General features: G+C 42.1%; 1 protein-coding gene across 1 annotated transcript in view; it reads right to left on the bottom strand.

Annotated features, from left to right (window-relative positions):
• Positions 1 to 334: 334 nt before the first annotated feature.
• mical1 (microtubule associated monooxygenase, calponin and LIM domain containing 1) overlaps positions 335 to 27,721 on the bottom strand; it is a 27,617-nt gene continuing 230 nt past the window's right edge. Inside the window, exons 2-25 of the mRNA XM_078255824.1 lie at positions 27,155 to 27,241; positions 23,916 to 24,224; positions 22,857 to 23,064; positions 21,892 to 21,999; positions 21,676 to 21,771; positions 21,319 to 21,474; positions 20,536 to 20,636; positions 20,023 to 20,280; positions 19,267 to 19,382; positions 18,584 to 18,710; positions 18,228 to 18,306; positions 17,869 to 18,016; positions 16,194 to 16,384; positions 14,998 to 15,104; positions 14,668 to 14,721; positions 14,331 to 14,577; positions 13,353 to 13,420; positions 12,298 to 13,102; positions 12,068 to 12,192; positions 11,853 to 11,966; positions 6,644 to 6,737; positions 5,543 to 5,636; positions 5,214 to 5,287; positions 335 to 1,677 (exon numbers count right to left, since the gene is read on the bottom strand). Of these exons, the coding sequence (XP_078111950.1) occupies positions 1,484 to 1,677; positions 5,214 to 5,287; positions 5,543 to 5,636; positions 6,644 to 6,737; positions 11,853 to 11,966; positions 12,068 to 12,192; positions 12,298 to 13,102; positions 13,353 to 13,420; positions 14,331 to 14,577; positions 14,668 to 14,721; positions 14,998 to 15,104; positions 16,194 to 16,384; positions 17,869 to 18,016; positions 18,228 to 18,306; positions 18,584 to 18,710; positions 19,267 to 19,382; positions 20,023 to 20,280; positions 20,536 to 20,636; positions 21,319 to 21,474; positions 21,676 to 21,771; positions 21,892 to 21,999; positions 22,857 to 23,064; positions 23,916 to 24,173 (3,822 nt within the window). The 5' untranslated portion in view covers positions 24,174 to 24,224; positions 27,155 to 27,241 and the 3' untranslated portion in view covers positions 335 to 1,483. The remainder of the gene's footprint in view (positions 1,678 to 5,213; positions 5,288 to 5,542; positions 5,637 to 6,643; positions 6,738 to 11,852; positions 11,967 to 12,067; positions 12,193 to 12,297; positions 13,103 to 13,352; positions 13,421 to 14,330; positions 14,578 to 14,667; positions 14,722 to 14,997; positions 15,105 to 16,193; positions 16,385 to 17,868; positions 18,017 to 18,227; positions 18,307 to 18,583; positions 18,711 to 19,266; positions 19,383 to 20,022; positions 20,281 to 20,535; positions 20,637 to 21,318; positions 21,475 to 21,675; positions 21,772 to 21,891; positions 22,000 to 22,856; positions 23,065 to 23,915; positions 24,225 to 27,154; positions 27,242 to 27,721) is intronic.

Raw genomic sequence — 27,721 nt, 5'->3', positions numbered from 1 at the left:
TTGTAAGTTTTAATTAAAGAATCTGAAAACCTCTTCCATCTCTGATAAGCTTGTTTCTCATTAAAGTGTTGCTGTGTTATTAACCGGTTAACTTAAATTAACTTGTTTACCGGCAATGTAGAGGGACAAGTGTGCACCCTAGTGGTAAGAAGTTTGAAAAGGCACGGCAGGCAAACCCTCTATATTACTACAGTATTAAAGTACTGTAGTTATTTAAAGAGCCAAGGTTATGGCAATATGTCAGTAACAAACAAAACACCTGGACAGGACTGGACATGCATTACACCACCGAAAAGACCTGCAGTGTATTCTCAAAAACATGGAACCTAAAACATCAAAGTGCATGATCTTTATTTGATATACTGTGAAGTGCCGTCCACGTGGCATAAAATGGCAGCAGAACAATGACTGTATAAGGCTCCTTTTCACAACAACAAACTGGTCTTTGTCTCGATTTTGGCTATTCTGGCAGCACATGAATACGAACACCTGCAAAATGATAAAAGATAGCATTGGTTTATAAATAGATCAACCAGTCCGTTAAGTCTATTTTTCAGTCAACCCCAAATCCCCGTGTTCATATAATACACCTCCACTTAAAGAGCAGCCGACCACTGAAGGCCATCGGTGAAAACCCAAACTCTGATTCAGGAGGACTGAACCACCAACCCCTGAGATGAACTATCAAACGTGCTATCGGGAAACATGGGGACATGGTTAACAGCAGGAAGTGCAACTAAATCCATAAATAAAAAAGGAAACTAGATAATAAAAATGAATCATGAATAATAATAATGCAATTTAATAATACTAATATTGTAACTACCTCTTTTTTCATCATATTTCTAGAATTTATTCAGTGTACAAATACTAAACATAGAATTATATGTATATTATGTCATCGTGAGCAGTAGCACTTATTCATGAAGTTACAAGTAAAATCAACATCAAAGTACGTTTAAAAAAACCATCCATCCTGTGCTTTCAACCTCCATCTATCTCTAAGTTACTGCAGGTTCCCCACCGCTGTAATGTAATGCTACTTTGTCTCTACACCAAAACCAGGCCAAGTCCCAGGCTGGGTAATGGTTATTCGCTGTGTGGTGGTTGCTCAAAAGTGCAGCAGACATTACGAGTCCTTTTTAATATGTTGTCCGTTGCTGTGACCTCACGATCGTGGCAGGCAAGGCTTAGGCGGGGAGTTATTGGAAGCGTCAACTCAAAGCCTGAGGTCCCCAGGCTTATGTGTCCCTCTAGGGGGCGGATTGCAACCATTTTTCTCTCTGGCCCATAAGCCTCGACTCCTAGTTGTATAAAGAGGCACAGTTTGTGGTGCGTTACCCTCCGCAACAATTCTGTATCATCTTTGGCTTTGCAAAAGTTAAGTCTCAAGTCCGAAAGTCTCACATACAGTAGATGTGAGGGGATCTACTGCACATTACATACAGATTGTTCATGCTGAGGATGTGTGTGCGTTAGAGCCTTACGCCCAGTGAACCTGAGATCCTGCCTTGGAGTGGCGTTTAGCCTCCATGATGGAGAAGGCCTCTTGCTCCTCGCTTATCTCCTTCAGCCTCTTCTCCTCCAGAAACGACACCAGCGAGTCCCTCATGTCCACCACGTCGATCATCTGTTGAAGGACCCGGTCTTCTTCTGTCTGCTGCTCTGCTGTCTTGTCTGCCAGACAAACACACATGCACACTTTAAACGGCTATAATCAATCGTGTCAACGGCAACGTGAAAACCATGTGAAAGGGGTCGCTCCTAGTGATGATCCTACAGAGAATTATCACTTGAACCTGCAGCTCCTCCTTAGCTTTGTGGAGCTTTATAGTGATTTCAAGCTCATTGTTCAGTGGTTTGGCACAAACTTTACCGTTTTGGTTCTTTGGTTGTCCTTTTAAGCCACGGCAGGAACATAAAAAGCTCTAAAAACCCATTCTACACTACTGCTCAGCACCGAACGAAAAAGACACAGAGACTAGCTGGTGAACATAGTGAAGCATTTAGCAGCTAAAGATAATATTTATATATTATATTGATATTTTTCTTAGGAGTTAGAATGGACCACAAACAAGAGCTAAGAGAGTGAATATTGGACTAAGCAGCAGTTTGCTTACATGTTAGCCATATCAATTTAAAGGTGATGATATGTCAGTGTCACTTGTTTCTGCTGCCTCCAAGTGGCCAAAAAATATATTATTGCAAGTTTAAATTCATACATTTTCACCCAGTAATCTCTATGAACAGATATCTGCATATGAATCTTGGCCCGGTTATCCGCTGGCTACACCGGAATCTCCAAAATTTCAGCCATCGCCCCCAGAGGCTAAACCGTCGCCAGACTGATGACTGATAGTCGATGGATTCTGAGATTGATCACCCACTAATACAACACAAATGTACATTAAACACAGCTGTATTAAGTCCAAATTTCATCTGTGAGACAATTCTGATAAGCCTCTCCTTAAAGAGGGAAGAGGTCTAACATGAGGAAGGATGTGTAATATCGTATTGGTCAGAATATAAGATGACCCTTATTATAAGACGACCCCGCCTTTTTTGTTGTTGTTGCAAGACGTCTTTTTGAAAATAAATGTTTACCTCTTAGGAATTTATTCGTTCTGTGGCAGCAATGCTCCTTAAAAGAAACCCCTGTAGCTTCAACTGGGCTTCCTAAACATTTTAAAAGGATAGGTTCACATTTTTTCAAGTCCTCTGCCAAAATGCATTTCAAGTTCAGCCAAAGCTAATAATAGCTTATAATAACAAAGCCAATATGAGTCTTCATCAGCAGTCTGAGTTAATCAAATCAAGTTACCCCCAAAGTTACAGACATGTAATTCGTTCATGGAAAATACCCAATTGATGTCACTAACTCAGACTGCTGGGCCTCATATTGGCTTTAGTTTAGTCTATATCCACGACGTTCCACTTCTGGGACTGCTAGAGTGCCGTTACCTTTCGCATTCTTTGTGTTGGAATTTTAAACTCCGTGGATTCATGAGGACTATGGTTAACTGCTCCTCAGATCTCTGCAGGGTAAATCCAGACAGCTAGCTAGACTATCTGTCCAATCGGAGTTTTCTGTTGCACGACTAAAACAACCTTTGAACATACACCAAAACAAGTTCCTTCCAGAGGCTATTTTGCAGTAGCATCGTTGCTCCGTCCGGCGCTTAGCGGCACCCAAACGATTGTGATTGGTTTAAAAATGCCAATAAACCAGAGCATGTATTTCTTCCATCCCAGAATGCTGTGTGGTGTAGCCAGACCTTCCTCCCTGGCGCTGTGGAGGAAGGTCTGGCAATGCGAGGCAACACAAAATGTAACCAGCGGATCTGCCGTGCTGGCCTTCAGATGGCTGTAAAGAGACCAGTGCAAAGGAAAGGCCTTCAATATAAGAGCGAGACTAGCTTCAGCTGAACTTTAAAGTGTATGTTTGCACAGGAGAGGGACTGTGGGTTTTGTCGCCCATCTCTTACAATGAAATAGCTTTAGAGAGGGATGATGACAATTACAATGATGCTTTCAATGTACTTATGGGCATTTGAGTATTGTTTTAAGACAGACTTAACAAAAGTCTGTACCTGACTACAATAACCCTAAAGGCTCTGACACACCAACCTGAAGGCCGACCGTCGGCAGAGAAGGCAGTCGGACTGATCAGTCGGCTCCCAGAGGTCAAAAAAGTGCCTCGGAACACACAGAAGCGACGCCGACTTGAGCGCACGTTCTGCGTGTGCTCGAGACGTAATACGTCTCCATAACAGCAGGCGGCGCTAATCTGTATTGTCGCCCAAAAAATGAAAACCGGAAATGACGAACGCGTCACGTGGGTCTGGCTTCTCCCGAATTTCAAAGCCGACCACAATGGTGTCTCGTTCGGAATACAATCTCGTATTTTATGAAAATTGTTCACCGAAACGTGTTTCTGAAAACATTTTAAGCGAGAAATAGGCCATACAGTTGCTGTTTTGTTGTCGTTTTTTTTTTGATCGAGAAACGTCAGTTTGAAAGATTTTCGTCTGATTTTCAGAGCCGTTCGTCACGCTCATCCCGCTCGTCATTTCCGATAAATGTTTTAACATAAGTGCACTGAATCGCTAGTCAAGGGCTAGCACTCCACCAATCAGATTGGTCATTGATTCCGACTGCCCACTAGCCGATTCAACAAGTCAAGTCGACCCAAATTAAAGGCGGCGGCTCCTCCGACTGACGGCGGGACGGAACACACCGAACAGACTCGAGTGACCGACCTCGCCTCGACTGTCCGACGGCCGATAATCGGGTTGGTGTGTCAGCGCCTTAAGAGACACACTATAAACGGACTTGAAGAAACTTGCTAGCCTAGCACCATGAAGGGTAAGACCAACCCATAATGCAACTGGTACTATCTGCCTTCCAATCAGGCTCCCAGGAAGTGCGCCGGGCTTTGAAGCAAATTGAACAAAGTGATGCCCTCTGGCCCAAAAATACTTTCCCCCCACATACCTTACATGGTGAAAGAGAGCTCTGTAAACCAGTGGAAAAATGTTTGTCATCATCAGTGGAGCGTCACAACCCCCACAAGATGACTCGTTTCACAATCAGAATTTGATCCGTTCAGTCTGATAACACTTGGAAAGCAAGAGCCGCATGATTAAATCATTTAATCCTGGTTCAAGTTAGCGGAGTGCCTAACCGGAAGTAGCCTGCTCAGCCAGTGCCGGTCTCTAGTTCACCTGATCTATCGGCCGCACGGTGCAGAAGTAATGCCGATCATCCGGGTAATTTTTGTCTCCCATGAAGGCTTCGTGCACCACTGAGCAACTCTCATAGGAATGAACGGGCCACTGTCTTATTATACATCCATGCTTCCGATAGAATATCTGATGTTGGGAATACATAAATGTCTAGTCCTCGAATATAATACAACCCCCACTGTTTCTAATGGAATTTCTATGAACAAATATCGTCTTATATTTGGGCCAATATATTACAAAATGCACCGATTGCTTGCAGGATTGGGTGAACAGGACCATGGTGCCGAAGCACTGATGTTCTAATTAGAAGAGGAAACATGCAATGACTATCTTAACAGACTTGGCTTAACACAACTGGTGCTTGTTCCTAAGTTGGCTTGCTCTCTTATAACTGCTGTAAAATCAATAGGCCTATTCAAGAAGCTTCGGTTACAAAATGTGTTTATGTGTTCACACCAAAGTACACACCGTCCAGCTCCATGTATTTCCTGAGCTCCAACTCCAACATGCTCTGCTTGTCTTCGAGTTCCAGCTGCCGAGACCTGAGAGAAAAACAAACATCAGCTGAGTCGTGCTTTAGCTGCAGGTCATCATTAAGGCCATATGACACATAGAGTCTGAGTATAAAGAAGACTGGTTGCTACCAAACAGCAACCACATTGTTTTGATGTGGATGTCTGCTGTTATGTGGCTACTGTGTCACTTGTACTCTGCACAAAAGCGGTGTTGTGTTCCCAGCATGACTACACAGGCTTTTACTGTGCAGCACTGTTTGAATTTACAAAGTGTGCACTCACGCCACCATGAGGTCAGATTCCTCAGATACCAGCGCGTTCTTCTCGTGGACAAGTTGGATCCAATCCTCAATCATTTCAGGCGGGCCGCTGCTGCCTGAGAGGTGAAAAAACACAGTGTTTGGGTATCTGTGTGATGTTTGTTTGTAAAGTTGGAAAAAAAAAAGAGGAGGTTTTCATGTAAATCCTAGATACAGTGGTGTGCTGTGTGTGACACAAGATCCATGTAAGTGAGTTTGTTTAAAAAGAAAGTAGTAGCCCTTAGGCTAATATGCATCTCTTGTTTCTGTAAGCCGTTCCAAGTGAATTCAGCTGACTTATACAATTTACAACAACCTTTTAAAAGTAAACTTTCCATTCAGAATCTTATTAGCATCCATTTCGGCGTCTCGCGCTCGCCATCCACTCAAAACGTAACGTTAGCCTACTACTCTTTGGCCGGCTCGCAAGCCCAAACAAGTGTGTGCGGCGTGCCTGTTGTTTTGTTTCCGGTCTAGCTAGATCCTGTGTGGTGTTGTAGTTTTTCTAACGTTACTGGTTGTTGCAACAGCATGTTAAAAAAACTACAAAGTTTGCTAGGCCAAAAAGAACGTTAATCTCGCGATAAAAAAAAAAAATGTACGCCGTTAAAATGGGTTTGCGTTAACGCCGTTAATAACGCGTTGAACTGACAGCACTACTCTAAACAATTAATCGATTATCAAAATAGTTGGCGCTTAATTTAATAGTTGACAACTAATTGATTAATCAATTAATCTTTGCGGCTCTCATTTTAACACTATCAATATGCATACGTACATGCATCTTTAGCACAGTATGTTTATTCCTCATTATACACACCCCTGGTGTTAATTTATAATAAAGTGAATTCACCATTTGCCTAGCAGCCACTCTAGTTTTGCACGCTCTTTTAACAGCTCATTTGTGTTTTCTCTCCACTTTCTGTTACCAGACGAGAAATGACTTAATTTACTGCAGACTACAAAGGTCAGCGACTTCTTCCAGCATAAAACAAGAACTTTTGGTTACATAGTTACAACATAAAATCTGTAAAATCATTTTTGAACAGTCTTCAAAACAAGAAGCCTGCTGTTAACATCTTACCAGCCTCTCCTCGCAGAGTTCTCTCCAGCAGTACACCCTTTTCCTCCAACTCCTTGAAGGTTACCTCAATCTCCTCCAGTCTCCTCTGGATGGACTGTGAACCGCAGAAACAGGAAAGAGTAAGAAGGGTGCTTGAGCAAATTTAGACATTACAGCTGTGGTGCGTAGTTTCTGTATCACCCATGAGGAATTCTAAGTAATGACAACAACACTGTCGGCGCATCCACATGACGCAAGCATTCAGTGATCGCGAAAAAATAATTGGGCAACCTGGGCTGTTGGTAGCAAAAAACACCATATTTTTGTTGTACTGCACATTGCTGCGGCTCCTCTTTCACCCTGTGTGTTGAGCTCTCTGTTTTAGCTACAGAGTGAGGCCCATCTTTGTTGGGAGTCGCACATGACTAGTCGCACAGTACCTAGGTAAGGACTACTAGCAGTAGTCAGAAGCAGAGTAGGGTGGGCCCTGACAAGCAAGCTAGTGTGATCCAAAACAAATCCGCTTCAGCCGGTAACCTATGGCTTCGGTTCAGCTGTACATGTTCGAACCCGAGTCTGATCCCGAAAACACAGGCAGAACAACCCGAACCAGCTTCACAACCTAGACATTCCAGAGCGGTAAGTTATTTAAATGTTAACAAATTAGTCTTTCAAACGTAACGTTTTAATTCTGCGTCTCTGGCAATACAACTATCTGAACTCTTTGGCCCTCCGCTCTAACTAGCTTGGTTTCAGGGCGTGCCATGCTAGCAGCTAGGCGAGCATTATAACGTGTGTTACAAAGTGACGCACGTTCGTTACGGAAGTAAAGGCTGGACTACAACAGAGCTGTTTGGAGCAGTTTGTGAACAAGGTTTTCTGTTGGAGATGGTAAGTCCCTTTGGGGTGGACTTTGGGCTTTTTCATTTTGTAAACCTATAACGTGCACAAAAAAGATATATAACACAATAAAGGAAAGGGAAAAAGCCAAAAAGCATAATATGAGCACCAGGGTGGGAAATTAACTTTTTTGCCCACCAGCCACTGTGGCTGGTGGATGCCCAATTTTACCAGCCACTTTTTCCGGAATTCAAATTTATAGAAGAAAGTGCACTAGGATATTTTGAATTGCTTCAATACATTATTTTTTTTATTATTAATACATATTTTATTAATATAGGCAAATAAAAAGTGATGTGAAAAAAAGCCTGCGAGACCATGGTAAAATGTTGTTTGGTCAATTTGGTCATATTCTACAGTAATTGTAGGCCTACATGTTTAATGAACAAAAAAAAAAATATTGACCATCTCTCAGTAACATAGCATTAAACAGTCCCTCCAGGATTTCGTGGCCTTGTTTTGAGATTGTTGCGGCTTTTGTAAAACATTGCGATAAAAGTTGTCTTTTGTATTTTTGTTGCAATGAAGTTGCGAGAGACAGTGAAAGTTGCTTTTTCGTATAGTTCTTTAAAAATAAAAAGGAAACGTATTTTGGGGAGAATAAAACTACTCTGGGCTGAGTTTTCCTAGTAACCTTACCAAAAAGGCTCAGGATGCTGCTAATGTTGGTATAATATGAAAATGGCTGGTGGGTTTAAGACAAAAATTATTAATTTATTGAATGAATCAAATATGAACATTTCTGTCAGTGGCTTGTTGATCTTTACATTGTTAGTTAATTTCCTAACCTGGCCTGGGACACACGTTCATACGGTTTGATAAAGTACTTATTGGACTTTAACTTATCATTGCACTTACAATAACAACCGCAGCTGTCCTCAATTTAGGTCATCATGTGCGTCTCATCTCCGTTTTTTCCTGCATCCACCGTGTGTGTGTGTGTGTGTGTGTGTGTGTGTGTGTGTGTGGGTGTGTGTGTGGGTGTGTGTGTGTGTGTGTGTGTGTGTGTGTGGGTGTGTGTGGGTGTGGGGGGAACTGAGCAGCAGAGAGCCGACAGGATTAAAACAGCAGCAGCTTTCAGCGATTTGTCAATGCGGAAAAGTAGGCTACCTTCTCTTTTTCTTTACTTCGCCCTCAACAGTTTGTACATTCAGAGCTAGTGCTGACTCCGCGGCGGACCTCTTAACACCGGGGATATGTCGCCACGTTTGTTTTTTTTTAAAGATTATTTTTTGGGCTTTTCCACCTTTATTGATAGGACAGCTAGATGAGAAAGAGAGGGGGAAGACATGCAGGAAATGGTCACAGGTCCGATTCGAACCCTGGACCTCTGTGTCGAGGCGCAAACCTCTCAGTATATGTGCGCCTGCTCCACCCACCGAGCCAACCCAGCCACCATCGCCACATGTTTTTAACCGATAATTTTAGTTTCGTCTGTACCTCAGCTCAGCTACATGGTGTCACAAACTAGCGCTGAAAATTACTTGACAAAAGTCTGGAGTTGACGGAAATATTGCGTGGTCAAAGCCCCGGCTGTGAACGGTTTCATTTCTTATAAGTTCTTCACAATAAAAGTCCTCCGTTATTTTGGTATTTGAATGTTTTTCTATTCACTAGCAGTAACGTAACGCGACTCCTATAAGCATTGTGCATTGTTTCTTAGCAACAGCATTCTTTGACAAAAGCTGTCCAATCCGTTACAAGGAATGTTTTACAATCCACCCGCCACTGTGGCTGGTATACAAGGCAAAGTCACCCGCCACTTTGAAAAAGTACCCACTATTGGCTGGTGGCGGGTGCTAATTTCCCACCCTGATGAGCACTTTAAAGAAGTGCAACACTTAATTTCCTGCATTCTGGTGAATTTTCATGCATGTATTTCTAACTTTTTCTGCATCAATTTATGCTGGAAATGTCTTTATGTAAAGGAAAACACAGGGGACAATTGAAAATATAAAAACATAATTGAATATTATGCAGTAAGGCTCTCAGGCATTCTGTATTTCTTTTCAAATATTTATTCTCCTGTAGATCAACTTGTCATTTAATGTTATCTTTGCTGAGTCAACACACATGTAGACCTAAGCCTGATTTACTCCTCCCTGCTCTTTTGCTTCTTTTGTTTGGGGAAGTAACCTATTTAAATGTGTATGTGGCACTTATTCATGTGAATGACAGGCACATTCAAAATATAACTCATCCCATCTTATTTTGAGAAAAAAAAAGTCATAATATTACGAGAATAAAGTCACAATATTTCAAGAAAAAAATCCACCTGCCCTATGCTGTGCATTACGTTGCTGCTCTGCTCATATGGCAGTATCTCTCCACACCGTTTGACAGACGGAGAGATCCCCTTTAGGGTCTCTGGATGAGACAAAGTTTAGGGAAGCGGCTGAATGCTGCTTTACATCAGAGGTGGAAAACTGAAAGTACTGCACAAGCACGGACGCAGAGCGACACATCCGCAGCACACACACACACACACACACACACACACACACACACACACACAGAAACAGTCCATTATAATCAACTGGAGCTGCACAGCTACACTCACTGCGGAAGCCGCGCTGCTCATCTTTATTTTTACAGAGAGATTGGACACAACGCGATGGACAGGTCTGCTTCAGAGATCTGAATGACGAGAAAACGGACTGGGTACTGGTATTTTCTGTCCCATTTCTTGCCATTGGCTTAACACATTTTCTTAACTTTTGATTGGGTGGGCTGGGTGGCCACCCTTTCCCATTGCTGGCGCCAGACCTGCTCGACAACACTCGAGCTTCTGCGCGCAAATGTCACCGGACGACACCATTTTGTAAACATAGCCATACTGAGAAATACAGAGAGAGTTTTTTGGAGCCGATATGCTTATCATATCAGCTCTGTATCAACTCATTTGGCAATGGCTTGAATGTAACGGATGTTCATGCTTCACATTAAAAGCGTTCAACTGGTGTTATAATTTGTGACTTTTATTGTGAAGAAGAAAAAGCCCCAGGAAACTTATTTATCACAGTGAACAACAAATCTGAGTCTGTGTCTACCAAACAAGACCTGATCATTGTCAGCGTTTATCAGTTTTAAATATTTGTAGGGAGTAATTTAATGAGAAGGAGTAGCCACAGAGAGCTTTTAGATTAAGAGTTGCAGCCAACAAAGTAACCAACTGCTTTTACTGTGCCCTGCTGTTAATTTGTCATAGGTGAGTTTTGGGCGTAACATGCAATAAAACAATCAGTCTCATCTCCCATTCCCTTTAAATGCCAGGTGCATTTGTACCTTGGCGCATTGCTATTATGGTGGTGGATTTGTTAAGCAGGAAGGAGAGCTTTCAGGACAAGAAACTGATCTGCTCGTGCGTGAAGTGAAAGCGCGCGAGCAGATCATATGGTAATACTTTTTCACATTGTAATATTTTTATTTTTAATCTTTTGCATGTTTGTGTGCTACTGTGCGTCCCTGTGCGTGTGCCTAGGCTCGCGCTGTTCTAGGTGCATTTTAATAATGCGCTGTTAAAACAATGAAATGCTGCGTTATTGACTTTAGATCAGGTTTTTGTTGGTCAATGGTGCCATCACTTCCCGCTGCCTCAAGACAGCAATACGCCAAGAATTCACCTGAACACACCTCCCTGTAAGACCAGCACGCCCATGGGCGCAAAGATGGGCGCAGGTGCATTTGCTATTTAAACTAAATAGGCACTGGACAGTCTTAAAATAGCAAAGACACTTGCGTCGGGCTTTGCGTCGGGCTTTCTGCCGCGCTGCGCCGGGTGCAAGGGGGGGGGGGACACGTGTTCTTCTGTTGCATTTCTGACAAAGTAGCTGCTTACGGAGAGTTTGCTGCACCCAGAATGCCGAGACCTGTCGTATTAACCACACTTGCCATTACCAGCAGTAACCACAGGTGTCACCAAATCAACCAGGAATGAAATCTTGAGGATTACAACTTAAAGCAACACCATGTCAATTTCCCCGCTTCGGTCCCCCTACAGGTTGGAAGCGGAATTGGCCATTTCATTATATTATGCAAGTTTGCCAGATCGGGTAGCGGATCTGTAGTTCGAATGAACTGGACAATGTAATGTAATGGACAATTCCACTTCTAACCTGTAGGGGGACCGAAGCGGGTCCAAAATATTCAAATATTCTGAAAACAGAAAAAATTGCTTCACCTAAACTCAACTTGTGGACACATTTATGAGCTATACAAATAGTATATTGATATACAAACTGGTTGCTTCATTGACTGAAGTTGGAGAAGCCACTGACCAATAAAACATAGATGAGCTATGAGTATTATAAACGCTGTGAGAGACACTGACCTGGGCTTTGCGCAATCGCTGTAATTCGCTCATCTTGGCTCGCCGCTCCAGTGTCCTCATCTTCATCAACTCCATCTTCTCAGCCTCAACAGGGTCTGACGGTATTGTCTGAAACTAGAGGCAAAGTGTGTCAGTATTGGAAGTGTACTGCTGGTCAAAATGTAGCAGCTCACTATCATGTAAAATGAAAACTTCAGCTCCATTCCTCTCCTTACTTTCTCATCAAATAAGTCAATATCATCTCGTTGAAACATCTCATCATCATCATCATCGTCGTCGTCATCATCATCTCCGTCGACACCCTCTTCTGAGGTGCTGTTAGCATGTCTCAATGTTGTTTCTGTGGCAAGAAAGATGTTTTAACAAGTGTTACACGGCAATGTTTTTTCCCCCTGCAAACATTTCTCTCCGCCGAAGATCAAAGAGTAGACCAGTCCTTACTCACCCACTCTCTCTGGATGATTAATGAGGACACTGAGCCGGGTGTCTCTGCTGATCCTCGGGGAAGACAGATTCCACGGGGAAAACTTGGATCGTACCCTGACCTGCCCGCTTGGCAACTCTTTTCTCTTGAAGCAGCGTCGATTCCTCCTCTCCCGCATGTGACTCGCCGTGCTCCCGCTCCAGTAGCCCTCCTCTTCTTGCCTATCCAGGCCCTCTGGTTTAGCCGTGCTTGGGCCTCCTGCAGTCGCAGAGGAAGAGGAGCAGGAGGAGGATCCACCGGGGGTCTCGGAATCAGAGTCCGCGCTGAGGCTCTGAAGATTCACTAGTTGGCTTTTCTCCTCATCGGTCAACTGAAGCTTTCGGAGTGATTGCTTCGGACGGGAGTCTGGTGCTGCCTTGGAGATCTCTTTTGTAGGGGCTGGAGATGGAGGTCCTTCTGGAGTCGAGGGGTTAAGAATATGGACTGTGCGAGGTTTGGCTATTGGAGGAGAGGGCTGAGGGCTGGGCGTGGTCTGCCGAGAGTGGCGGGGCTTGGGGACAGGATAGGGCACTGTCTCCTCCTCAGTGGGTGCTGCTGCCTCAGTTTTAGATGGAGGATCGGTGGGAGTTTTTGATGTATGTGGTTCTTTGGACTCTTTCAATTCCCATATATGGTGGTCCTGTCCTTCAGGTTTATGTGACTGTGAGTGAGCAGGGGGACCGCAGTCCAGACTGTGCTCATACTCGTCATCGGATGGAGATGGTGTATAATCATCACTGGAAAGCCCGTTCCTTTCATTTGTTCCTTTGGGATTTCCTTCGCTATCCTGAACACAGAAATGGAATTGAAAAAAAGCCTAAGAGCGAGCACACATCCCTGTTTAATATGTGTTGGTCCTCAGACTACGTATGCTTTGACACAAACATTAGTTGCGCGTAACTGCTGCGAGCCCTGCAGGCTGATGACATCGGACAAGGCAGCAGAAGGATGATATATCATGCAACAGAAGATTGTGTAACACGGGCATAACGAACACGAGGACTCACGGTTTACATCTGCTCTGTTCAGTGACCCACCTTACAAGATGTTTCAGCCCCATTTTCCAGCTCCAGTTCTTCTGAGTGCAGCTCGCAGTAAAATCTCCCTGAGGGGACAGAACAGATAAAAACAATGAACGGAGTTGAAAAGTCAGAGACTTTGTTGCGTTGACTTGCTAAAAGAAGAAAAAAAACTGCTGTTGTAAATGATTAGTCTAAATGGAACCCCTTTAAAAAAAATGGCCCCAGTGCAAATTATTAATTACATAAACAAATTAATAAGTAGGGCAAAACCTTATCCTGGCTTTGAACGAACAAATTATACCACAAGTGCGATAGCTGTTGAAATGAGAAATACAAGTGCTTTATACTCAACAATACAGCATAAAGTGCTGAAAAGGACTAAGCTAACAAGAGGCTGCTAAAAAAGGATACAAACGAGCAGAGATTACACCAAACATGGCCAGATACTTTGGAAACTAAGAACTACAACAATATTTTGAATGGGTGTTTGTGTCCGATTAGTAACTAGGGCTGGCTACCAAATTCAATCCTTTTTAGGCACCGAACAAATTGCCTCCTTAGTATCGAGTATCGAAAAATGCCTCGTCATTCAATACCAAACTTCAACACCTTAGGAGTAAAGCTCATCAGCGTCAGTGAGCCATGCAGCATGGAGCATGCTTCTACCAAGATCTAATAATGTTTGTGATTGGCTGTGTGACGTTACACGTAGTAGAGACACGCAGGAAAAACTCGTAACTACGTTACACAGAGACGGGGCTCACGTAGTAGGAGCTGAAACATAAATGAAAAGATTTGTGCCGTAATGTGTAATGTTGTAATTTATTTTAGTTAAAACGGATTTTATAAAAAGGTGAAGTATCGTTCAGGAACCGCTATCGAAGTCATGGAATTGGTACATTTTTCAATGATACCAAGCTGTATTAGTTACTGTAAAAAATATGACAGTCTTCCTTTTTCTTCTTTTGACAAAAAGGGACAATAAGTACTCACCTGTAGTCTGGTCAAAGGTGTATCCTCCTAGTCTGAGTGTGATGCTGCACCGATGGCAGGTGAAGCAGCTCCGATGGAAGAACTTGCCCTCAGCACTGATGCGCTCCAGCACATAGACCAACCGACCGCAGAAGTAACACTCCTCGCTGTTTGTCATTGGCACACCAGTACCAGGTTCAAGCTCAGGCTCAAGAGCAGCGTAGAGCGGTGTAGGACTTGGCTCAGGGGACAGAGGAGGCGCCATCGTCTGCGGGGAAAAAAAGGCAGCGAGTTAAATTCTGTAAAGCAATATTGGCAAAAAATAATTCGAACTTAGAGAGCTTCCAACACAACTCACACAGTCCTCATCTCCCATCATTTCCCTCTCTCTTTTGTCACTTGCCAGCTTTTCCTGCAGAGAAAATAAGACAAACTATTAACTATCATATGACCTGATTATGAGAACATTCAAACAAACATTCAAACTATTTCAATGACTAACTTCCCTTGAAATAGCATCTAACAATTTGTCTCAAAATAACAGACCGAGATAACAGTCATAGACAGCACAAGAACACAGACTGAAGGCCCATATGTGAACTCCAGCCAACAAGCCAGTGTGTTCTACCCTTATCAAACATTTCTCTGTGCTGTGTAAACAGTGAACTCGCAGTCACAGTGGGCGTACCTTGCGTCTTTGCAGATAGTTGTGCTTCAGCTTGTTCAGGAAAAAGACGGCTGACTGTGTCTGGGAGAGAGTCAGAGGCTTGGACGACGGCAGGAAGGCTGCAGAGTCTGTAGCCAACAGAAAATGAGAAAGACAGGGACGCACGCCAAATTCAGTTCGTCTTACTATTACACTAGGCTGCAAACCTGAAGACACCTGAGCGTTATTGTTAGCCTACTTGCAGCTCTGCATACATCTGCTTAAAATATTCTGATTGTGCCTTTTTTTTTAATATATTCAAGGTCCATCCTGTTATGTTGGATACTCTGTCAGAAATACAAATAATCTCTTACTTGTATTTTCTGTAGCGCCACAGCAGCAGCTGAATTTAACTTGTCATGAATCCACATTAAAAAAACTCTTCCGCTGCTGCTCTGTCTACCACTCCCATCCTTTCAAAATTCAGATAAGGTTACCGGAGAATGACAGCTCCCTCCTGCCTGCACATCAGTCGGCGGATCCAAAGCAGAGCAGCAGAGCATTACAGACACAGAGAGCGTATATATCACACCCACTTCGGCTCATTCAGTGCCTCGAAACGTTGGGCTCACATTTACGCTGCACTAACTCCACATGCTACAAAGAATGTAAAAATACCTCTGCTACAAATAGCTGGAAGAAAATCCTCCCTTCAGTGCAGGAATCGTAGAACCCCGTCAAGAGACCCTAGACCCATCAGACCCTGATAAGCCAGGTCCACACGGTGACTGTTCGCTCTGTCTGCTGCTGCTGCTGCAGCAGCTGCTGCTGCTGCTGCTGGGATGGCTTAGTGCAGGAGAGCAGCACAACCAGTAGCGGCTGGCTCTGAGCACAGCACTATCCACTTAATCCAAATGAATTCTGGGTAACAGGCTCTTAAAGAGACAGCAGTGATTTGAGCACTTCGCAACACCAAACACATTTCAGTGGGAAGGCACCTGATTCTTTTAGGGTGATGCTAATGCCTGTGCAGTGTCTGAGCAACTGAGTTACATAAGATGAATGCTGCTGCCACTAATAGCTATCTTCAGAAATATATCAGAACATAAATAGCATTAAATCAAACATAAATAATGAAAACATTCAATGTTGGTAAATTGCTAACGTTTTTCTGGCTTTTCAATTATGCCTTGACATTCTTGTTACCTTGGCAAATAACACCTACTCAAAACGTTTACCTTTTGCTGGCACTGTGAAGGCACTTTGGATCTGGGTGAGGTAGAGGACCATGGACAACTTGTCAATCTGACCACTGTTGGCTAAGTCACTGGCAGACATGACAGGTGGGATACCCAGCTCCTTCTCCAAGATGCTGAAGGCCAGTTGGTTGTTGTGAACAGCACTGGACTCATCCATGGAGGACATGTCACTGTGGAGGAATTAACAAGAAGGGATTACTCTACAGCATAGTTGCTCAAAGTGCAGGCTGCTGCGGGTCAGTGGCGGCCATCAGAAACATTTTGCGTAGCCCCCGCCCAAACGTGACATGAAATACATGCATTATATTTGAATCATCTGCGGTTTATCTCAATCATTTCACTTTAAAATAGCCTACATTTAATACATTACTGCGTCAAACTGTGCCCCCCCCGAACAAGCGTCTGTCAGGTTAGGAATGATGATATGACTAGTGGCAACATGCGAGTGTTACAGGAATTATGTTTCGTCATCAATGCCAGTGTTTTTAGCTAGTTTGGTGGACAACTTGGCAGTTTAATGTGGATGTGAGATATGTGCATTTTTCCCCTCAATCATATGCTGCCTCCACGCAGTCATCAAAACTTTGATTACTATAGTAATAATTATAGAGGGTCTTTTCACAGAAAAGATGAATTTTACATATGCGTTCAATGTAAATACCTGATGCAAATTTCTTTAAAAAATAACTGTGTCAAATTAACACGATTAAAACAAATACATAATAAGTTGGTCAATGTCTGCAGCACAATACTGGCACTGTACAGGAAACTCTGCAGGATCTCTTTATAACAGTTAAATACAGTGGCACTCATAAGTTTATGAACCCATGCTAAAAAAAAAAACATTTTGGAAATTGATCTTAATGCCTTAATTAAAAAAAAAAAAAAAAAGGAAAAATCCAACCTTTAAAAGGACACCAATTTTCTTTGTGAATGAATAATGTATCATAAATAAATAAATGTTCTTCCTTAAAATACAGGGGGCATAAGTAAGTACACCCCTATGTTAGATTCCCATAGAGGCAGGCAGATCTTTATTTTTAAAGGCCAGTTATTTCATGGATCCAGGATACTATGATCCTGATAAAGTTCCTTTGGCCTTTGGAATTAAAATAGCACCCCCACATCATCACATACCCTTCACCATACCTAGAGATTGGCATGGGGTACTTTCCATAAAATCATCTCTCAATGCAAATCAAACCAGCTATTAGGTTAACTAAGGGTATTTGATAATGTGGGGCTATTTCAATTGTCCGATTGTTACCATTCTTTTACATTAACCGTTTTTCTGTTTCTGCCATCTAGTACCCTCCTCAGACTTCCACTAGCCAAAACCAATACATTCAAACACTCCCTTATACCCTCAGCCATCTCCCTCATAAACTCTTCTAAAAGGAAAAGGTAGTTAAGTGCATAATGTTTGTTACAATTGTTTTTTTTTCCCTGTGTATTTATGGTTGTCTTTTTTTGGTCTTAGTATTATATTTATGTGCCCTGTGTTTTATGTGTGCTAAATGTATGCATCCCACTGCTGCATAACCAATGGGGACAAAATAAAGTTGTTTTGGTTTGGTTGGTTTCATTGATAAATAAATATACAGCATCTTACAAATCAGATGAAAACCAAGCTAATGCCAGGAGAGCGACTCACATGAGCTGAGGTCTGAAGTGGTGGATCAGAGCACACAGAGACAGCCCGGACCTCCAGGATTGGGTAAAATCTTCTACATTCACATTCTCATAACCCAAAGTGTGTTTCTGGCACCATTTCAACAACTCTTCAAAACCACTGACTGAATCTGAGGGGACACAACACAACACAATTCATCCACTGTGGTGTGGTTTCACAGCCATACAAAAAAACATTCCTCTGTGATATGTAAAATATGGTGTGAGTGAATTGGTTGTTTTTTTTTTTTAAATGATGTGTCAATGTTGATCATCTTCCCACACAGCTGACTGTAACCGTCACACAGGTCTTTAGTGCCTGCGCAATGGGGAGGAGCTGACCTTGACGCATGTGAGACAACCGGTTCTTCAGTTTCTTGCTTGATGGGTTTGATTTATCAACATCATATAGGTGCTCCACCTGAATAAAGTGATAGGTAGATTAGTCAAAACACTTAGAGCTCACAGACTAAAGTAACCAGTTTTACTACAAATCAATTAATCACCTAATCCTGAGGAGAACAGTTTATACATAGAGCAGTTTTACATTAAACTCAGGTCAACACTTAGAATACCATTGCTTTCTTGAGACTGTGTACTAGACCGTAATCAACATGCAACCTTGAATAACCTCCATGATGATTACAGTGACTCGGATTCAAATCTCTGTTGAGTAAATAAAGGATAACAGTCCTGACCTGGTTGGTCTGGATGGAAGAGAGGTTGACTCTCTTGTAGCGCGTTTTGGGGTCGATGCTGTAACCAGCGTAGTTTTTGCTGGTGTTTTCTGGTGTGGTCTGGGAGAGGAGCTGGTAGATACTCTCTCTGTACATTTGGGAAGAAAGGAAAAAAAACAAAAAAACATTGAGTTTAGAGATCACTTAACCGTACACATTTTTGACCCTGCGCTAGATGAACAGAAACAGAACTCTTCAAAAAATAACCATAACAAGTGAAAAATGACCATTGTTTGTAGATGAAAATAACCAGGGTTGTTCTCGACACTTTATTCTGTATTCTCATCATCACAACCGATTGCGTAGTCAGATTTCGTAACTTTAAAGTCTTAGAAATGGCACATTTAATGGACAAACAAGCCTTCTGTCAAACACAGGAAGGCTTATTGTTTTATTCTTGTCACATCAAGGAATCATGCTGAAATCATTTTTATACCTCTGCAATAAAAAAAAAACAACCTTAATATCGTACTAATAGTAGAATATGTTTTTTTTTTTTTTTCAACCTACGTTAAATTCGCAAACAGAAAGATATGGCATGTAGTGAAGAAACAGGAAGTAGCAGCATCATTGCTAATGACGTAAAGATCAAATGTGATTGTCTGTATTGTGTGCTGCTTAGTAGTTTTAGGAAATCGGCTCACCGCTCAGCCAGGACCTTGAGATGTGGGACTCCCATGCCCCAGCTTCTTACCATCCACGCCGTGTCAAAAGAAGCTAGAAACCCACGGGCAACACCTGTACCCAGAGGCCAGAAAGGCTGCAGAGAACAGACCACAACAACTCATCGTAGCACATTAACATCATCTTACTATTGACGGCATGTCACTTATTAAAACTTATGGGACCGAAAAAGAAACAGTTGCCAGCTTTTCATGCAAACTTTACAGAAGAGCTTATTAAACTTCCAAACATTCATCATCTTTATGTAAACAATACCACGGGTCACAGACAGTAGTTAAATGCAGTGGTGCTTTAAGCTAAACGCTAACCATCAGAATACAGACTTACACTATTACAATGTATCCTGAGGGGGACATGAATGGCTGTTCCAATTACCAAATTTCATGGCAATCTAGTAAAAAGCTGTCAAGTTATTTTACTCAAAACCACAAATGTGAACCTCATGGTCGCGCAAGAAAAGTTAGTGAATAACCCAATTTAATACATTGCCTGACAACCATGAATGTTTTTGCAACATTTTCTGCCAATCTATCATGTAGATGTTGAGATATTTCACTGGATGAAAAGGCAGGGATTCATCCTCTGGGGACCATGAATGTATGTATTCAAAGTGGTGCACTGATCAACCGATATCACCATCCCTATAGCCATGTGTGGCCAAAAAATGTGAACTAGGGGACATTTTCACCAGATTACAGAAAACATTGCCAACCTACCTCCACGAGGCAATCTCCAACCAGACACATCAACAATTTCTTCCCTCTCCTCTCCCTGACCAGAGAGGCATGCTCAGCGCGTTGCATGCAGGTGAAGTCGAACATGGCAACGTCTGGCTGGCCTGCATGGTTCTGAGCAAACTGCAGGTCAGGCAGTTTGCCACCTGTTGAGAAGTAGGCAGCATCGTGGGCATAGCGGTACAACGCCTCATGATCCACGTTTGCAGGAGCCAGCAGCTCCTCTGCATCGCTGTAGTCCTGCAAAAGAGAGGGATGAGTCATGGAACTTTTTTTTCTGATTCTGAGTGACTTCTCTCTTATACTTGGTTTACTGCTTTAGCTAATGGGGAAGGGCTGCAGAGAAAGTGCAGATGATTGGCAGTTTATCTCTTCACACTGAAGCACCTGCGTGGCCGTTTCATCTGGTTTGTTTCTTTTTCTTTACTGGCCAGAGATGCAGCCGGTGCCAGTAAGAGTCACACTTTTTCTTGGTAATGGATGCGTTGTTCTCACCTGTTTAATGACCCCCTTCTTCAGCAAGCTCTTCTTCTTGGCAGTCATGACAAAGTAGTGGGTGTCGTCTTTGTAGTAGACAATGTTCTCCAGATCAATATCTGGAATGGAAAATGGAAAGAGAGAGAGAGAGCATTGTGGGCTAAGAGAGAAAGGGAGACCAGTAGGGAGAACGAGAGAATCAGGTGGGCTGACTCAACAAACATTTGTTCACATCATTATCTGGCTTGCTTGTGTTTTTCTGCTGGTTTTGATAGAATGTGGAAGAGCAAATGGAGACACAGGGAGGTCAGAGTGAATTAAAAAAGCAATACAACTGGGTGCAACCAGGGTTTTAAAGGTGACGCACATAATTCCTGTAAGGTTTGCTCAAAATCGAAGTGCAGAGTAGGTCAGAAAGGAAGGGTGGATTTCATCACGGTTTACGCTGTCACAGCAAATTAACTGAAGATTGGAACACAGATCAACAGCCTCATAACCTTTTTCACACTTCACATTGAACCCGACCTGACAGTGTGAACATTCATTTCATGCCGAGGGTTGTGGTCAGCGACGCACAACAGGAAAACAATGAAATGAAAATAAGAGGGCTGATATTCTTATTAGAAATGTTATGGGTTAGTGACTCTACGTTCTCATTTAGTGCATGCTGTGGTATAAAATAAAATTCATCTGAAGCATCGGATTTCCTCTTTCCTTGCCAAAATATAAATACAGCACACGGTTGCTTCATTGAGAGATGTCCTCTTCTGTCTAGCTGAATATGACTGTATGGATTCCTACCTGTTTCAGTGAGCAGCTCTTGGAAGAACTTCTGGTTGTAGATGCGGGCCACGCCGCTGATCTCTGCTACTTGGGCCTCTGCAGCCGTGTGTCTGTTGATGAAGTTGGTTGTGATGCCGATAGCCAGCTGGCCTCTCAGCTCCTTATGTTTAAAACCTAAAAGTTTGGAAAAGAAGAAACCCGGGCTGATGAAAGCTCACTTGTTGAATGTGGCTGCCGGAGGAAGTTTGTGACTGTGTGCAACCACCAGTCCTTGCTAAATGTCTACAACTACAGGTCAACTACAGCTGTTCAATCCCGATTGCAACAGTGGAAACAGAAGGGGTTCAAGAGCGGGTACATGTGTGTTTGTCTCACCATCAGGGACAAACCTGCCTCCTCCAGCAGAGATGAAGACGTCAAACTGGAAGGTTGCAGCAGGATGAGACCCAGGCTGCAGCTTGGCCATCCAACCTGTCAGATACACATCAAACTGCACCGCTTTACATACTGCTGGTTCATTTAACAATGGATGATGGTGTACTGGGCAAAACTAGCAGGGAAGAGTGGTAGCTGGTTGGCAAATGTAAGTACCGTTATCTCCTGCGGGCTCAATCAAGCCCTGAAACTCCACTCCGGTGTGCACCTCTACCCCGAGGAGAAGTGACACTTTCAATAGAACCAACTGCAGCTGACGGATGCCTGAAAAGACACGTGTAGATTTAATTGGAAATGTGTGTGTGAGATATTCAAGAAGATGTAATAGTCATGCAAACAGAAAGTGAATAAGATTTCACTTATTTTCAATACTGATTTATTAAATAAATAACCAATAACTGAATTATCAACCAAATGTGGACTTTATCGTGTCAGAAAACAGAACAAAAAAAGTGAATCTCAGATTTGAGAAGCCATTTTAGTTGATGATCGACAAAAACACAAAGGTTGTTGATTTTGGTAAAGGGAATCGATTTGATACAAATCCAAAAGAGTACTACTACTACTACTACTACTAATAATAATTTATCTCCCTCAGGAGCTACAAAAGGCTTTATACGACTGTTTTCACATATGCAGTAGTCTTGTGTTGATGTGTAAAACTGGTGAAGTTCCCCTTCAAGTGTGTCACAATTAATACAAACTATTGATTCAAAAAGTACGGGAACTTTATGAGATGTAGCAAATCACATAGATCCCTGTAATGGCCCTGTTAATCCTATAAGGTTATTCAGTACATTTCATACTCTTTCATACTATTTACTTACATGCTATATATTATCTCATTCCTGTTCTACTTTCCAATAACACCGCTTTGTCACACCCCGCAGCATCTGATACAGATGCACAAGACACCCAAAGGAGACCTCTGCTGTGTGCTGGTGGTCGGTGTGTCCGTTTAACTGACAAGTGTGGGTTTGTTTATTTGTGCTTTTGAACGTAAATCATACATAACGTACCCTTTCATAAGTTAATCATTTCAGCACTAATGGGAGCATTGCAAAACACCACCAGACCTGGGCCACAGTACAGGACAGTCCATTCAGTCATTAGTCACTCACAGATGTGATCCAGAGACCCAGTGCAGAATCTGCCGTAGAACTTCTTGGCTCCGAGCCCGCAGAGGTCGCAAATGGTGAAGGGCCACAGGTGGAGAACATTGTTCCTGGAGAAAGACTCTCTCTTCTCCAACACCACCACCTGAGCCCCCAGCAGGGACAGTTCGATGGCCGTTCTCAGCCCGCATGGCCCAGCACCCAACACAAGACACTTAGGGAGAGACAAACAGCCAGCATGGATGATATGATGCCAATCAAAGAATGAGGAAATACTAACTGTTTTTATGCCCCTGCAGGGCAGTCAGTGCAAAGTTCAAAATGTGATGATCAGGTTTTATTAAAGGTCCTATGACATGCTGCTTTTTGGATGCTTTTATATAGGCCTTAGTGGTCCCCTAATACTGTATCTGAAGTCTCTTTTATATAGGCCTCAGTGGTCCCCTAATACTGTATCTGAAGTCTCTTTTATATAGGCCTTAGTGGTCCCCTAATACTGTATCTGAAGTCTCTTTTATATAGGCCTTAGTGGTCCCCTAATACTGTATCTGAAGTCTTTTATATAGACCTTAGTGGTCCCCTAATACTGTATCTGAAGTCTCTTTTATATAGGCCTTAGTGGTCCCCTAATACTGTATCTGAAGTCTCTTTTATATAGGCCTCAGTGGTCCCCTAATACTGTATCTGAAGTCTCTTTTATATAGGCCTTAGTGGTCCCCTAATACTGTATCTGAAGTCTCTTTTATATAGGCCTTAGTGGTCCCCTAATACTGTATCTGAAGTCTCTTTTATATAGGCCTTAGTGGTCCCCTAATACTGTATCTGAAGTCTCTTTTATATAGGCCTTAGTGGTCCCCTAATACTGTATCTGAAGTCTTTTATATAGACCTTAGTGGTCCCCTAATACTGTATCTGAAGTCTCTTTCCCAAAATTCAACCTTGGTACAGAATTACAGCCACTAGAAGTAAAACAAATTCTCAATGTAAAATACATATACCAGAAAAAAGAAGCCAGTTACATCCACATCCAAAATACAGAAAAATAAAGTCACTGGTTGCCACTACCTTGTTTTTAATGCAGGCTTTTCCCTGCTTGTAATCTGGGTGAGATGCCCTTTTGTCCAGCTTCATCCACAGGGCTTTGGCCTTCCAGTAGTTCAGTCTTTCCTTTAACGTGACGTAAAAGCTCCTGAAATCCTTAGGATTGACATCCAGTTGCCTGCAGAGCGCAGCAAAGTGGTGCTTCACATCCTTACAAGTCTGGGCTTGGACGAAGAGATTGAATGTAGCATGTGAAGGATTGACAGGATCCTGGCTCGCCATGGTGGCGGATGATGGCTAACCCGGTCCTTTGGTTACTGGGTTTCTGGTTAACTGTGAAAGAGTGGGGTTGTACAATGGTTTTAGAACTTCCTACTTGAAAATAACTGTGCCGTAAGGGGATAGGTTTACTGTTAATGATCAAAGGGTTACAAAGTCTTGTTGTTAACATTAGGTGGTCCAGTCTTCTTGCTTCTGTGCTAGGGGAAGACTCCTCCTACCGCCCTGCTAATTCTAGTCCAGATGTCAATGTGTAGGACTTCTTTGTCCCCTTGTTTGCTTAGTCATTACTTACTTCCTCAATGTGGTTTCTGCGGCTTAATTTATCTTTTTGTTTTTTTTTACGACTGGTGTGAACTGAACACAGCCCACAGCCCACAGCGGATGTGTCATTCTCACACACTGCCTCAGGAGGTGTGCCTGTCATTAGTTTCAGTGCATATAGTGAGAATGTAACTTTTTCCATATGTCTGGACCGGAATAACCGTTTATCACATCAACCTGGCTGGGTGATATGGTTGAAATGAATATTGCACGATGGCAAGTGTCTGCACTACAGTGTAATGAAGCATCATGTATTATTTAGACAAAGCTAACACAAGTAGGGCAGCCGACAACTGAGGATTATTTTCAGAGATTCATTTTCTTCATTAATTGATTAACGGTTTGGCCTATAAAACTAGGGCCGCTGGATTATGGAGACATTTTTTTTTATCATAATCACAATTATTTTGGTCAATATTCAAATTGCGATTATTTAACACGTGACTCATTGACTTTTGGAAAGATGTTGCATTTATTAAACTTAAAAAAAACAGTCAAACAAATCAACAGTGAAAACACCTTGAACTGTGAAAATTCCCTCAATACGTTTCCAGTTGAACTTTTTGAATTTCCTTCAAAATAAATAATATGAAAAATATATTCAAAAGTTGGCTGAGTGAGTTTAGCCTTCGGGAGAGGCAAACGTGCGCGTGTCATTCAGCACGCAAGACAAAATAAGAGTTTACTTGCCAAACGTATGTGCAAAATAGTCTGTTTTCTCGGTTACATTGTTTTTGTGATCGTTAGGAGCAAAAATCGTAATAAAAACAGTGATCACAATTTACTACAGACCCAGGTGACGTCTTCAAATCTCTTGCTTTGTCCAACCAACAGCCCAAAGCAATTTGATTTACTGTAAGGTAAGACAAGCGAAAAGCAGCAAATGTTCACATTTGAGAACCAGGAACAATATATTGATTACTAAAATAGCTGCAAATTTAATTTCCTGTGTATATCAACTAATCTTTGCAGCTCTACACACAAGTGCAGAATAAAAACTTATTTAGTTAGTTTTTAAATTACATTTGCCTGGAATTATTAAGTTGGAGCAACAGACTTTTGTAAACCCTAATGCTACATGCAGTTTTCTTGTTAGTACAGTAGAATTCTAGACAAAGTTTAAAACCTTAGAAAGACAAAGCATGAATGTTCTCAAGGTATTACATTTGAACCTTCTCATTTTTAGAAACATTCAGTATGCAATAGGAGCCAACAATCTGTTTGTGAACATTTACTTTAGGTGGGGGTTTTTTCAGGAACTAGTGGCACCTCAAGCAGCATGCTAATCTTAAGTAAATACCATACTAAAACAACTAAAAGCACTGTTCTAAGCATAGCTCCTACAGCATGAAATGCAGAAACATGCACGCAGTAAGTTTGTTGTGGCTGACATTTCCTGTAACTAACAGTCACACATCACTTCCTGGTGATAACATTCACCTCACATCATCACCCTCTGCTGCTACAGTAAATCTATAGTAAGTCTATAATTACAGACACAGACCACTGTAACATGTCTGTGCTTTTGAAACATGATGGTAACTGCATTTAAGATGCTACTAAGACCAACATTCCCTCCCTCACATAGTTTTAAACTACTGATTGTCTGTACTAGACATATTCACTGTAAAAGAACACCATGATGAAACAGCTTTTGAACACAAAGACTCAAATCGTCCGTCTTCCTGGTTATTGCATTACTGCCGTTCACTTTGTTGCATATGGTTCCAATTACTCAAACAAGTTATTACCTACAATAAATCCAAGACAAATAATGCTTTGTGGAGGCCCAAATGATACTATCCGAACACATAGGCTTCAACATGTTCAAACATTCAAACATAATCCAGCATCCAGAGGCATTTTAAATGTTAAGATTTTTTTGGGGGCATTTCTAAGGCCTTTGATTTTATAGAACAGCTGAAGACATGAAAGGGGGGAGAGAGATGGAATGCAGCAAAATGTGCTCCACCAGGTGAGCTACCCAGGCCCCCAAATGTTACGATTTTTGAAGGATAATTGTAATCGAAAATCATCAAACGTCCCATCTTCTGTTTCGCTTTTCATTAATTGTAATGTGGGCACTACAAGTAAATCAGCTTAATGTCGTGTACAGTGTAGTTACCTTTGGTCTGAAATGATTAATCAATGTTGAATCAAGGTGAAAGTCTACTAGCCGGCTGCTAATAGAGCCAGTGTTCTGCCAGAGCAAAAACATTTTAAGCAAGCATGAAATGGCCTGTGAAGACAAGACAACTTGTCAAAACTAAAAATAACTCAGAAGATCATCTTTTATCTAATTCTCAAGGAGGCTGCTGCTGTATTTATACTCTGTTCTGATGCTAGTGCACACTTTTCAAGCTGGTTAAAACAGAAGATATAGCACAAACATAATTCAATGCATAAATTAGCGTGGTTAAAGTCACCTTTTGTGACACTGCTAAATATAGTTTATGGTAGGTCATGGTGAATGAAGTGTCATCTGTGGCAAAGGTAGACACACAAATGCGCGCACACACACATACACACAGTCATCATCATCTGACTTGTGTTAAGCAATTCCTACGAAAGAGACGAGTTTTAGCAGGAACGCTGTAGACAAGATGAGACAGAAGAAACCAGGATTTATAAGGTGACTGGATTACATTGGATTGACCCACCTTATTAGGCTACATGTGTAAGCTCTGCACAGTGTGTCTGGCAACGCTGTGTGTATCAGGATGTTGGATCAAACACAGATCTCCAGCCTGCCAGGATTGGGAAAGGAAAAACAAAACAGAAGGGAGGATGAGAGGAATGGATAGAGAGAGAGGAAAGGAAACAAAATAAAAAAAAACATGTAATTTCCTGCATTTATCTGGTTACAACAGACATCCACGGTTTGTAGAGTGACACTGAAACATAACCTTTCAAATGTAAGACCTCACAATGATAGGAAGCTCATAAATGAATAGGAAGGTGTGGCACTAAATGTGATTTGCTATGCCAGAGCAGGTTGCAGTCACAGCACGTTATCAAGTGGCTAGCATCCAGATTTAAGCAATGAGAGTGTGGACACAGGACATATGGTTTACATAGAGCTATATGAACAACATTCATTCGTGCATTTTGCAGTGGGAGTGAACTACAAAAGTAACACTTAATATCAACAGAAAGCATCAGCACAACGGTAAACTTTTTGAACTTACTTAAGTATTAACACAAAAAGTCACCCCGCACAATGAAAG

This window comes from Sander vitreus, chromosome 7 (genome assembly GCF_031162955.1).
Source record: "Sander vitreus isolate 19-12246 chromosome 7, sanVit1, whole genome shotgun sequence".
Taxonomy (NCBI): domain Eukaryota; kingdom Metazoa; phylum Chordata; class Actinopteri; order Perciformes; family Percidae; genus Sander; species Sander vitreus.
Note: the sequence above shows the minus strand (reverse complement) of the source record. Positions and strands in the feature narration are given on the sequence as shown.